At 37.0% G+C, this 14,491-nt stretch overlaps 1 protein-coding gene across 15 annotated transcripts in view; it reads right to left on the reverse strand.

Annotated features, from left to right (window-relative positions):
- Positions 1–14,491, reverse strand: part of CADPS2 (calcium dependent secretion activator 2) — a gene marked incomplete at both ends in the record, with an annotated part of 558,610 nt that overhangs the window by 221,896 nt on the left and 322,223 nt on the right. For all 15 annotated transcript variants that reach the window (XM_080700894.1, XM_080700893.1, XM_080700890.1 and 12 more), the window contains one exon: positions 8,544–8,683. In XM_080700894.1, coding sequence (XP_080557020.1) covers positions 8,544–8,683 — 140 coding nt within the window. The remainder of the gene's footprint in view (positions 1–8,543; positions 8,684–14,491) is intronic.

Here is a 14,491-nt window from a genome sequence, read left to right on the forward strand (position 1 = left end):
CCCTTTCTTTTACTAGTATCTCAACTCAAATACCTCTTTCAGAGTTTTACTAATAGCTAGAATAACTGAGCATCACTGCGAACTAGGCAGCCGCATGCCTATAAGCATATACCATGTATCAGGGCATTGCTCCTCTAAACAATTCCCGGAGGCAGGTTCTGTGAAGATTTTCAGGTTGCATTTGAGAAAAACTGAGGCACAGGGAGGTTTCATAACTTCCTCAAAATATCAGAACTCTTACATGCTGGGGCCAAGAAAAATATTAAATATCAAGAGTCCTTCAGGGCTTACACAAAGAAATACTCTCAAATGAATTATTTTAATAATGATTTTTTTGATAAATTTAGCTCTTCTTAATAAAAAGATAACTAATTTTAGCTAAAAATGGCATTCTTTCATTGTATAAGTAGTATAACCACATCACAAGAAGTATGAAAAAGAGATAAAAGGAAATTTTAGCTGGGTGTGGTGGCACGCGCTTGTAATCCCTGCATTTGGGAGGCTAAGACTGGAGGATCATGGTTCGCAGACAGCCTCAGCTACGTAGTGAGGGCCTCTGCAACTTAGACCCTGTTTCAAAATAAAGAGTAAAAAAAAAGGGCAGGGGATGTATCTTGGAGGTCAAATGCCCCTGGGTTCCATCCCCAGAAAGCGCCCCCCCAAATTTCACTCACTCTCATTATTCTGCTTAGTATGTTTAGTGTATTTTCATTTTGAACTTCAAGTCTAATTTTAAATACTCTCAAAGAATACTCAGTTCCGTAATGTGTAGTTTTCAAATATATATTTGAAATTATATATGTGTATACACACACACATATATGTATGTATGTATGTATGTAACTGGGGATGGAACCTAGGGTCATTCTACCTCCAAGATGTACCCTCAGCCCTATTATATTTGGAAACAAAATCTTTCTAAGTTGGTGACAGTCTAACTTGCTGAGGCTGGCTTCAAATCTGTGATTCCTGTCTTAACTTCCCAACTACTGGGATTACAGGTGTGTGCCACCACACCTGGCTCAAATTTATCTTGTATAGTAGGAGCCCTTCTTAGCCTGACTTCAGTTGGTCCTCATATTTCCTTTCTTCATATAGAGGATTCAAATAAAACGTGGAGTATCTCCTATCTCCCCATGGTGCCCTCCTGGAACCAATTCTGTTCTCTCCAATCCCTGTGCATCCTCTGTCCACAGGGCATGCTCACGGGCGGGTGGTGTGTGAACCAGGGAGGTGGGAACTTGTCCGGGGCTTGAGAAATATTTAAAATTTCTAGTCCACTGTCATTGTTGACAATGGATGAAATTAAGGCCAAGATAGATATTTTGAATCGTCTAAGTTATAGGCAGAATTGAGACCAAACCCAGAGAGATCTGGGTTCCAGAGCTAGAGCTTATTCTACACTACTACTGCACTATCCTTCCTCTGGCCACCATCCAGCCACATACATCAGAGAGTGATCAGAGTATAAAGTGTAAACATAAAGCCAATCAGACACTAAACAAGCCCATGAGTTTCACTTTTTAACTCAGTAGTAATATTTTCATACTTCTAGATGTACACAAAAAATAATAAGTACCATACTATTATTTCTGTATATGGTACAAATTTCTTATAGTAAGGTGTCAATTTAGAAAATCAAACTATTCCTTTATAATTCTTTATATTAACTGTCTATAAACATTTTTGTCGTACTGGGGATGAAACCCATGGGCATTCTACCTCCATTTTACATCCCCAATCCTATTTTTCATTATTTATTTTGAAACAGGGCTTCAATAAATTGCAGAGGGCCTCACTATGTACCTGAGGCTGTCTGTGAACCACGATCCTTTCATCTCAGCCTCCCAAGTACTGGGATTAAAAGTATGTGCCACTGTCGGGCATGGTGGTGCACACTTGTAATCCCCCACACTTGGGAGGCTGAGACAGGAGGATCGCACAGGTTCAAAGCCAGCCTCAGCTACTTACTGAGGTTCTCAGTAGCTTAGTGAGACCCTGTTTCCAAATAAAGTATAAAATAGGTATGGGAGAATATAAAAAAAAAAAAGTGTGTGCCACCATGCCTGATTGTCTATAAACTTTTAATACATAATATTTCTAAATAATCTTCACTATGACTTAAAAAGTATCCAAAATTAAGATAACTTATGAATATATGGTCCTTTTTTAAAAGAAAAATGATGAGGTCATATTCTACCTTTAGTTAACTAACCTAAACTGCCTTTCAGATGTCCAGGTATAATACTGAGAAGAGTGGGAAAAAAGAATAATTATTTAAGGCATGAAAACTCAAAGATTAATAGTGCATGTCAAGATGCTCTTTTCCTGAGAAGACTCTTAATAGAATGTTGAATTAGTTTCAGCTTAAATTTAAAGGCAAAACTTTTGGTATGGGAGAAATGAGAGAAGTTAAAATATCTTATTTAATGACTAATAAAGTTTTGAGAATTTTTCCTACCATTACTATATAGGCACTATTAAAAAAAAAACATAGTTTTCTTGTCACTGGAAATTGGACTCAAGGTCATTCTAACTCTGCACTACATGTTTTTTAAAATTTTGCTTTGAAATAGGTTCTTGCTAGGTTGCTGTCCTCAAACCTGTGATCCTCCTGTCTCAACCTCCAAGTACTGAGATTACATGCCTTTTGAGTATAGGCATGTGTACCACGCCTGGTGAGGCACATTTAATCTGAGGTGAATAGTTTTAAATTTAGGCCCAGGTGAAGGTCAGTGTTAAAGTATTGTTATTTTAGATGGAGACATGTAGGAAATTCATTCTTTTTTTTTTTTTTTTTTCGGGTCTGGGGGTGGAACCCAGGGGCATCCGACCTCTCCTCCGAGCTACAGCCCCTGCCCTATTTTTTATTCTTTATTTTGAAACTGCATCTCACTGAGTTGCAGAGGGCCTCACTAAGTAGCTGAGGCTGTCCGCAAAGCGCGATCCTCCGGTCTCAGCCTCCCAAATGCTGGGATTACAAGCTTGTGCCACCACGCCCAACTAGGAAATTCATTAATAAAGTTAGATTAAAAAATAAAATCAGGGCGAGGGAGGTAACTCTTGGGTAGAGTTCTTGTTTAGCACATGCAAGGTCTTGGGTTCAGAGGGAGAGAGACAGAGACAAGGAGAGAAAGAGACAGGCAGAGACCAATTTTCTCTGGCAAAGAAAGACTACATCTGTCCTTTTTATAAAGAACTGGCCCCTTTAAGCAATTTTCACCCAGACATAATTAACATTTTCCTCCCTTTGTTCAAAAGAAAGTTATATTATTTGCAAGAAAATGGAAGGACTTGGAGGACATTTCTCTAAGTGAGATTATCCAGTCATAGAAAGTGAAGGGTCATATGTTTTCTCTAATATAAAGGAGCTAGGGTGTAATGTGGATACCAGAGGGACCCAAGATGATAGAGGAGAAACCTCAGTGGAGCTAGGAAGGTGTTCTAGGAAGTAGGTGGTGGTGGAGAGATGGACAATCAATGAAGAAAGAACTTTTATGGACATTATGCACATATGTGAAAATACTAAAGCCAACATCAATATGGGAAATGGGAAGGGGATAAGTGGGGAGTTAGCCAGGGGAAAGGTCACTAAGTACAGTATACATGTATGTCACTATCACCATGAATTACATTATTATGTGAGACTATAATGTACCCATAAACGTATAAAAATTAAAAAATCTAAATTCATGAAAAAAATTAATGATTATCTATATTAAGTCATAAGCAACATATTGTAACTTTATTAGAGCATAGTAATTTTATGTAATAAGCAAATATGATGCTTGAATGTTAAGTGTGTAAGGTTTGTGTCAGTGTGACACTCTAGCCTGTGTGATCAGCTATTGTGGATCAGACTGGGATCATGGGCCAGACTGGGGTCATGGGCCAGTCTTCTTGGTGCTAGTCCTGTTCTTCCTGCTGGAAACTAAACTGTTGTCCCTCCCCTGGAGCCAGAGATGGGTTCAGTGTCTTTTATACTTTTCTGATGTAAATTGAGCTGGAGAGTTTTATTTCTAACAATGTTAAAATACTTTAATTCATCTATTCATTCAACACATTTCTAAAGAGCCAAATATGACTTTAACACAAAGAAAAATGTGAGATTTATATGGCAGTGATTTTGCTAAAATTTTGCCTTACCCATTCTTAACTGCAAGAAAACTCTTCTATAATTATATATTCATGGAATTTTTATTCATTTTTTACTGTAAAATTAGTCAGCTGCATGCAGACTTCTGATAGATTGTGTCTGCTTTCACATCTGTGACAGCCAATTTAATTTTCACTTTTCTCCTCTTCATTTATACATTTGTCATAATAGTCATTTATCTCATTATTTCCATTTTATTTTGCCTTCCTTTTGGCTGAGAAAATAACCTCTGGATTAGAAAAAAATAATTTCATTCACTAAAAATGAGGATAGCATTTCTTGTCTGAAGTTAATACTGCTGCTTAGCCACTAGGCTATGCTAAAGTATAGTGCATTGGATTGGTTCATGAACATGCTGTCTTCCAGCTACGAACACAGAACCCAAGCAGGAAATAAATTCAAAAGGCGGATGTGAATCACTTTAGTCATCAGAGTTTAGTTGGTAATTCATTTAACAGATTTAGGTAGTTTCTATACTTAATTTATATGAAATTCAAAATGCATAAATGAATCCAAGACATATATTTTGCTAAATATATATCTTGTGGTAAAGCTCAGTTTGGTTTTCAAAGGATGGGATCATTATTAGGCTTATTTAATTCAAATTAAATATCTATTTTCATTTTTTTACTTATTTTAAATTTATTATTATTATTATTTATTATTATTATTATTATTATTAATTAGTGCATTGTAGTCATACATCTTAATGGGAATAAAGACTAGTGGAAACATACATGTACACATCACCCAATTAGCTCTTACCCGATGATCCCCACCCCATTCCCTCCCCATCCCTCCGTTTACATGTAGCTAGTCCTAATTTAAAGAAACCTATAATGCAGTTGTGGGCTGATTAGTAATCAGAAACATAAACTTTAGATCAGATACATTTTACTTTCTGCTTCAAAAAACAGATCTAATTTTAAAATGCACTTGGAAGCCAAAGACTAATTTATTTAAGGTGTTTTTACATTAAAATTGTACTCTATTCCCTGTAAATTGAGTTTAGAGCCCTTTAAGTTTCAACTTACGAATGCAGAGTAACTTATGAATTGCTCTCATATTTATAACTTTTCTCTAAAAACTCAAAGGAGCATACTTATCATTTTTATCATCACTCTTCATATTAATATTATTAATCTCTGATTACACATTGTGAGAAGCATCAGGGATTCAAACAGTCCCAAGAAACTTACAGTGAGTTTGGAATGCATACTAAAATATAGATAACACTGATAAAAAATAAATTAGGGGCAATGCAGGAGCCATAAGTGATAAATAAAATAGAGAATGCATGCTAAAAAGAGTTCATGTACAAGAGAAATATTTATTCCTCCATTATTGAAAAAGAGAATAGGCTTATACTACTAAGTTCCAGAGAATGTCCAAGTCTGTTTTGCTCTGAAGTTAAAAATCCACAACCTGTATCCATTTAAAACCTGTAAGAGAGATTTGGCATATTTTAAAGATGGATTAATCTTTCTAAACTTGGCTTGTCTCTTTTCCAATTATTAATTATTCATCTGTTAATCATTCCTTATATGGTAAATTATTTTCAAGACACAGTCCAGCCTAAAAGCAAAAGGCTATTTATTTACTATTCCTGTTATAGTATTTCTTTGGTTTATGACAGAATACTCAGAAGAGAAATGTTGCATTGGTTTTCTCAAATGTAATTATGTGCAGCCAAAACCATTCATGAAGCCCTTCACAAAAAGATAAATACAGTTATTATCCTGTGGGTGAAATCATGGTTCCCCAAATACAACTACATGCAGGGGTGATATTAAAAATTTTTTAAACTGCCACCACATAGATATTGATGAGCCAGGAGAGATGCTGCGGTAAAGCAAACGTCCCCGTACTGAGGGCTCAACGACTAATACAGCAATGTTGAAGATATTCAATTTTGGAAATTACTTCTAATACTAGTTTTAAGGTAGTTTTTATCAAACTGCTATTGTGAAATATGACATTCTTTATTTACTTTTGCTACATAACACATTAACTCAGTAGAACAACAGAGCAGATGTTTTCCTTTCTAGAATTCTTTCATTGTGCATGCCATAAAATGATGATGCAGAAATGTCCAGAAATGCCTGTTAGGATCTCTTAGCAATGAGATATAATGACTGATGTGGTTGGGATGTGAAGCATTCCTGGTATGAATCCTTTGGTAAATTCCTGAGCATTAGTGGTTAATGAGAGACTATGTATACCATCTTCAGTGTTCTTTTTACCTATAGTCTTGGATATAAGTCAACTGCAGAACCATTATAAAAAAAATTTCTTTCTGTTCTTATCATCTACCCCCCCCCCATTAAGCCTTATGAGAAGGCTGTATTGACCCACCTGCTCTGGAGTACTATGAACTCAAGAACTGTAGATCAGAGCAGGGATTTCTTCCTACAAAAGTAAAAGGTTACAGATCTTGCCCCATTCCTTACTTCAGGTCCAATCATTCTTCCCGGGACACTCCGAAGGCCTCATTGTGATGTCGGCAATGGGCATTATGATAGCCTTGCAATTCTTACTGTGCCATTCGTCAAAGAAAAAGAGACTGAGTAAAAAATTGTAGAGAAATAACTGTAGTTCCTGGAACATAGTGTGTTCTTTTATGTTTAACATGAAGTTCTACTTGTCCTTAAGCACTTTAGAGAACTAGTGGTCTCTCTCATCGCAAAGCACTTCATGCTAACTGTGCTGAACTTGTCACCAGCTGAAAGCCCTTGCAGGATGCCTGCTTTTCTGTATGCTGTGTGATGTGACTTCCTTTTCACTGTATACCTGTCCACTGAATTTATCCTTCAAATCCCATATCAAAAGTTCTCATAGGTCTTTCCTCCATTTCTGGTTGGAATGGAGGAAATGCCTGGTACGTGTCTGCTGAATAAATTCAGGTGAGCAGGTTAATGGATGAATGAAAGACCTATAAATACTGAACCCCAGAATCTCCATCTGCATTACGATCTGAGTCAGTTAGACTTGACTTTGCATTAATGCATTAAAGATGCCAAAATGTAGGCTGCTGAGATTACAGTTCCTGTTCTAAGAGCCCTACCATACAAGCTCTTTTACCCTGCCATGAGACCTGTGTTGCTGCTCACTCAAACCAAGGAAACAATGCAGATTTATTGTGGTGTAGTAATATTCTTATTCCAAGGGTTGTATATACATTTGAATTGGTCCCTGCCCAACATCTAACTTTGTTTTCCCTAGTGGTTACCCCAAGCATCCTCCTTATCTTTTATAATATTTTTGGTACTGGGTATTGAACCCAGGGGCATTCTACCTCTGAGCTATACTCCTAGACCTTTTGAAAAATTTATTTTGAAACATGGTCTTGCTAGCTTGCTAAGGGTCTTGCTAAATTGCTGAGGTTGGCCTCAAACCTACCATTGTCCTATCCCAGCCTTCCACAGAAAGGATGTGCCACCTCCTCCTTATCTTTTGAACCATCAGTTACCTCTGCCCTGTTCGTTATTTTGGTTTCAAAGACAGAAGGCCCCTCGCTATAAGCATGCACTTTCTTAGACTCTAACTTTGTTGTTAAAATCAACTGAGATGCTTTAGCAACTGCTACTCAGAAAAAAAAAAGTGATCACATTATTTCCTAATGGCTAACACCTTTATGCTGGACTTTGTATTAAGTCCTCAGAAGTGTTACTCTAATAAATGAATTTTTAAAAACTCATTTTATTTTATTCAGGAATTCAGATCTGTTTCCTGACCAGCTGAAAGAGTACAAGGACCTCGGCAGAGATGAGGGCTGATTGAGACCGTGGCGATCCTCAGGAAAGAGTTCCTGTTTTGCTTACCTGTCAGCTGTAGTCTCTTCCAGTGTCCATTTGGTTTTCACTCCTACATTAGGTGAACGTTCACACCTCTCCTACCAAAGCACATATAACCTTCTGGTTTGATCTGGACACTTCTTCATTTTTATATACCCTATTAAAAGTTTGTTTATTTCTGGGGACCTGATTTCCAGGCTTGTTTCAACTATTACAATACCTCCATTGTGAAAACTATTCCTTAGCTGTTATCACATCTCTGTTTATCAGTATGTATTGGGTTAACTCCAGTATGACCAGGTACCAGTGCTGTACCAATATGTAAACAGTTATATTAATTAAATACCCATGTACTTAACTATCAAGATGTCCATGGAGCTATAAAAAACAGAGCTTAGGCATATTATTTTAAAGAAATACAGCTTAGGCATATTAGTTTTAAAAAAAAGCTCAGTCACATTAGTTGTTTTGAGAAAACTTCATTTGAAAGCCTGATAGTAATACTGCTTGTCTCACTAAAGTGATCAAAGTGTTATACTGAAATAAAATGCAATGAAAATCCCAGAGGCAAGTATTTCCAAATGAACGCTCACCCGCTGTGCTTCATGTGCGGTGGTTTCTCCATTCGCACTGCCAGTTTGATTTTTAGGTCATAGTCTTGACTGTTTTTTGGAACTATCATTCGGTGTAATTCAGCTGACTTGGAGCTGTTAGAAGTTGGGTATAACACCACCTGTAAGGGACAAAAAAAAGAGCATTGAAGTGCATGATAGAGCCTGTCTATGGCTTGGAAGTGAATTTTTTTCTATACATTTTCTTATTTGAGAAGAAAGTATCAGTGCCCACATATATCTAATAAACAATTTGACTCCCTCTCACTATAGCAGATGGGTTTGTGATGCAGATTTATTTACTTCTGACAAGTGTGTGCATTCACATGATCACATAATGAGTTTTCTTCCTGTCATAATGAATTAATAGCACAACAAGCTGCAGTTGAATTGATAACTGAAAAATACTTAGTGGACACCTATAATTTCAAGACTAGTGAAAAATCTCTGTGGCCAAGAAGTTGAGAATGAAATATTCTTTGAAATTGCAGATACCTTGCTCCAAAAGCAAAATGAATTATTGAAGTCATACACACATGCTAATATTTTAACATTTTCATTGTAAAATAGTATTAAAGGAAATCAATTCGATTAAAGATGGAAAAAAATGACCATACTACATTTTCTTCTCCAGATCAATTCCAAAGACACTTTTCTTGACTCCATGTTTTCAGCCTATACAGATGATAATATAATGACTTCAATAATTTCAAACACTGCTAAGTTGCCAAGCAATTCTTTCTTATCACTTCACAAAGTCAGCAAGAAAAGAAAGCCTGTTCTTCAGATGTGAGGTGTCACATAGACATAACAATGCCCTTTCTCCCATTTACTCATTATTATTTTTTTTTTTGTGGTACTGGGGTTCCTGGAAGCCCTTCTACCTTCGGGCTACACTCGCAGACCTATTTTTACATTTTTTATTTGGAAACAGGGTCTCCTAAGCCAGCATGCGCGGCTGGCTTCGAACCTGCGTGATCCTCCTGTCTCAGCCTCCCAAGCGCGGGGATTACAAGCGTGCGCCACCACGCCTGGCCCATTTACTCATTCTTGACACCATCTAAACACAGCCTCTACCTAAGCCTTAATGGGGTTTTAAAACTGGGAATACTACAGCTAGGAAGACAGATACAAAGTGAAGCATATTATAATTTAAGACATTTGTGTCTTAAATCAACAGAAAAAGCAAATGAACCTGGACTTTACATATAAATGGATGGATTTATAAACATACACAGGTACAACAAAATATTTTTACACTTTTATTGGAGCATTGTACTTAATCATCTTGGTGATTATTAAAGCATACATGGCAACTGAATTTGTTACTTCCTCCCCCCACCAACAATCTTCATTTCCATGGATCAGTGGAAGAACTCACTGAAAAGTTTTCAAGCAAGGCTCCCTGTTTAGGAAAATACACACTGTCATAAAACCTTCACAAACCATTCTCAAATTAGGAGTTGTTAAATGTGTCTACTATTTTGAGACATTTTTCAAGCCTCTCCTAAAAGCCACTGCTATGCTAGGTCCAGCATATCTGTACACTCTAGCATAAAAAGGACATTGAAGAACAGATTATATGACATTTGCCTTGTTTTCAAAATTAGGATTATACTCTAAATTAGTTTCGACTGTGAAAATGTCCAATGGAATATTTATGTTCTTTCTTCAAATGAATTTTTATATGTTGTAAAATATGTAAAAAGTAAAGAATGTTTTTTATATGTTGATAGCTTTTGGCTCAAACCAGCAAAGGGGTATCTTTATCAACGTATAATGGGATTTCTCTCCCTCCCACACACAAAAAACAAAATTGAAGACTAAAACAGAGCCAAATATTCTCTATAGTTTTAATATTCCTAGCAAGTATGGAAAGCTTTTTCTGTTTCCATACATTACTCTCATATAAAAAAATTTAGGCATGAGCCACCTACAGATTTTCTTTCTTTTTAATTCTTCCTCCTATGTTTATATAAACATTTGTATTTTTCCAAGTCCAAAAGTCTTAAAAGAGAATATTAAAAAATTTTTATAATTTTTCATTTTCTAAATGCTGACAATAAGTTACTGAGGTCCCCAAATAACTACATATTTGGTGACCTGGAATTGAGGCTCATCTCGATACTGAAAACCACTGCTTTTGTAACATTTCATTTTTTTGATGGAATTTCTGATTAAAACCAGTGAAAGATTGTTTGGCCAATGCTAAATTAAGTAAGCATTTAAGTGCTATGTAGGGACCACCAAGATGGAAGAATAGGAATGACTCAGAGACCTCAAGAAACTCATCATCTTTCATTATCAGACTCTCAGCTCCACAATATCACTTCCTGCGGTGGTTCTTCTGTTCCTAGGATATGTAGCAGTTTCCTAATAGGTATTCTTGAGGTTAATTTACCATCATCTATCTGGCTTCTCTGACCTATTATATCCATAGCCAATTCCCTATGTTTCCTCCATTTGAAAGGCCTGGCATGGTTTCAGTTTTTCTGGACAGAGTGACTTATGAAGTTGTGAGCACTGGCACATGTAATATATGGATGCCCAAACACATGATATCTATGTTCCTCAGAAAACCGCACTGACAAATTTACCCTAAACTTTGTCTTAAAAATGGTTCCTAAGATCGACTTCAGATTCCTAACTTGCACAAGCAGAAAGTGATCATATTCCTTTATGTGCTTTAGTCATGAATGATAATGGCAAGAAAAACTCCTGATGTACAGAGCTCAAAGGGCCATGGGGGACACAGGGCCCAGGAGTTCTTTTCTGGTACACAATGCAAGTCTATTCAAGAAGTTCTGAATGCTTCCCGAGAAGAGCATACAGTGTTTGCCTGACAGAATTCTGCTCTTGATATTGGAGAATTATCTGTAGGTTTTCTATTTTGTTCATTTTTCAAATGGGGAAACTAACTGTACTGCACCTACCCCTGCTCCACTACTGTACACTGGATTTGTGCAAGGGCAGGATGGTGGAAAGGGTGGAAGAGTAGATAGGTAGCATGAAATTTAGTTTATAGTTTGGTAGGCTGCTGAGTGTCACAGCTAAGCCAGATGCAGATGTTAGCCTGGATATAAAGATGGGTGGGACTTTGGGCTCTTTCCCCTCAGTAGACGTGAATGTATTCTATGGGTAAAAAGGAAGGATAGTCAACCTATTTGATAGCTAGAGGAGTGAACTATGGTAGATCATATGACTTCACCAGGATTCATGCTTTCACTAGTATAAAAGTTTGCTACTAAGCAGGTAGTTAGCAAGAATCATGTTTCCCGGCTTCTCCTGCATCCAACTCAAGCCATGATGAAGCCCTCGCCAATAGGATGGGAGATGATGTATCCCTCTGAGAAGAGATGATTAACATAGACATTTCTTCTTCATCCCTCTATACTTCTCTGCCAGCCAAATGCAGAGAACACCAATGCCAGAGGAAGTGGAAGAGACTTAAAATGGAAGAAACCTGAGCCCTGATAACCACATGGAAAGAAGTTACACTTGTGTGCAACCCCATTGTAAACTGTTGTATGGCCAATATTGTTTTGAACTCCTGAAATGTGGTTACTTGCTTATTATAGCATTTGCTAGTGTCTTAACTAGAACACGAAAACAATGATTTGCTTTATCTTTTACTGGCAAATAAGTGCTTGAAGAATTTGTTTTTCATGATAAGCAGTCCCACTTCAATGGGACTTAATTTACACAAAAATTTGCTAGTTCTTCTGTGTCCTAGGTTCATTTCTAAGTTAAGTTATAGCTTAGTACAAAACAGTTAACTTTTTATATTACTTAGCAGACTATTTTGTTCCCTGCAACTTCTCTTAACCTTTCTTTATACAGTTTTGCTTCTAGTTTATTTTTGTCACCAACACTTTAAATGTCTTGTCATTTAGCATGACACAAAAATTTATGATTTCTTAAGTAGAAAGCCAATGTATCTTCTTTATAATAAAATGTCAACATTACTTGAAATCTTTGCTAAGATGTGGTTAGAAACAAAAATCATTTTTAAGTTTTGTTTAAAATTCTGTCAAATTTAATATGTAGGAAGAACTAAAACTTAAAAAATGAGATGAAAATATGCACAGATAAATATACACAGATATATGTTTTCAGAGATAGGTTCTGAGTAATATGGAGTTCAAAGCTTCTTCCCTTGAGATTTACTTCTATCACTGGTACCCTAAATTGCTTCTCTTTTATTGAGATACCATGGTCAACATCAGCCACATATACTGTATGCACTTCACATTAATTAAACTGTATAATCTATGCCACAACAAAAACATTATGAAGAGAAAGGGAAGCATAGGGTAAGATAAGCAATCTATTGCTTTTCTCTACTATTCCTTCATAAGGGAATTACTGTTTAATCTGGGAGTCTACAAGATTACAAGTCTACAAGCTTAAAAGACAGATATAGGGAGGTGATGAGAAATAAGGACATGGGGATATGGGGATTGAACCCTTTAGTAGCGAACCCTAGAATCAGCCACATAATTCTAATGCTGCTGTTCTTACTACTACCCTAAGTTACCATGCCTTCCCAGGCTTGGCTGTCCCCCTCTTTCCTTTTTCCTTGGCCTGCCAGCACTCAGTTCGTTGGCTTGCTACCACAATAACTTCCATCAGTATGAACTCTGCCTTAGTAATTCTTTTTACATATTCATAAACTACAAAAATACCCCTCTTGTGGTATGCCAACTTTTAGGAATTAAAAACAAAGAAGCCAGGTGTGGTGCACACACTTGTAATCTCAGCATCTGGAGGCTGAGATTGGAGGATCGCAGTTTGTGGACAGCCTCAGCCACTTAGTGAGGCCTTCCACAGCTCAGTGAGATGATATTTTAAAATAATACAAACCCCCCAAAATAGGGCAGGGAGTGTAGCTCAAAGGTTGAATGTTCCTGGCTTCTATCCCCAGACCCGCCCCCCCCCCAAAAAAAAAAGACTCAATAATTAATACCAGAGAGACAAGGACGTAGAAGCCAGTAGTTTATACAAAATTAAAGGAGAAGAGTGTTTTTGGTGATAGAAAGTGGCAATCAGCAATAAATGACAATCAAGAAGTCAAGGCATGGTAGGCTGAGAGGCCATTGCTTGTTTGGGAAACAGAGGTCACTGGACATCTCAGCAAGAGAAAGTTTAGGAAAGGCTGAACAGTAATGGCTATAGAGGAACAAATTATTTGAGAAAGAAAGAAAAACTTAAGTCTTAGGTGAGCAAGATGAAGCAAATTGGGCCAGATTATTTCAACTAGAGCAGATGTTGTGTGCAAAGGCAGTGTTATGGTTTAGATCTGAAGTGTCCCTTCAAAAATTCATGATTTGAAGACTTATCTCCAATGCAGCAAGGTTCAGAGGGGGAGCATGGTTGGATGAGATGAGTCACTGGGGATATCCCTTTGAGGATTGTATTTGCTGCCTCTCCCTCTCTCCCCTCTGCTTTCTAACTGCTAGGAGCAGAGCAGCTTTCCTCCACAATGACCCACTGACATGATGTTTTGCCTTGCAGCCAGATGACCATGGACTGAACCTCTGAAGTATGAGCCAAATATACTGCTTCTTCAAGTTGTTCTTGTAGAATAGTTTGATCTTAGCAATGAAACTCTGAGTAATACAGGAAGGAAGGCTGAGAAGAGAGTCAGCCAATAGATGGGACCTGAAAGGAAGACTAGGGATATACAGTTAAAAAAAAAAAGTGTTTTGCTATGAAGTCTGTGTGTTTTCCTATAAATAATAGGCAGTCAAAACATGGTTTGAAGCCATGAGTGACATCATGGAATTTTCATACTCTTAAGAAGATCCCTCCTCTCACTATATATTCCCTAGAGAGAACTCATGCAATGCATGTGTGGTCAAGTGCTCTCACAACCAAGTAAGAGATGAATTGGTCTTTAAAAAATATATCTTTGAAGCTGAGTCAGAAGG

Source organism: Muscardinus avellanarius, assembly GCF_963383645.1.
Source record: "Muscardinus avellanarius genome assembly, chromosome: 9".
Taxonomy (NCBI): Eukaryota; Metazoa; Chordata; class Mammalia; order Rodentia; family Gliridae; genus Muscardinus; species Muscardinus avellanarius.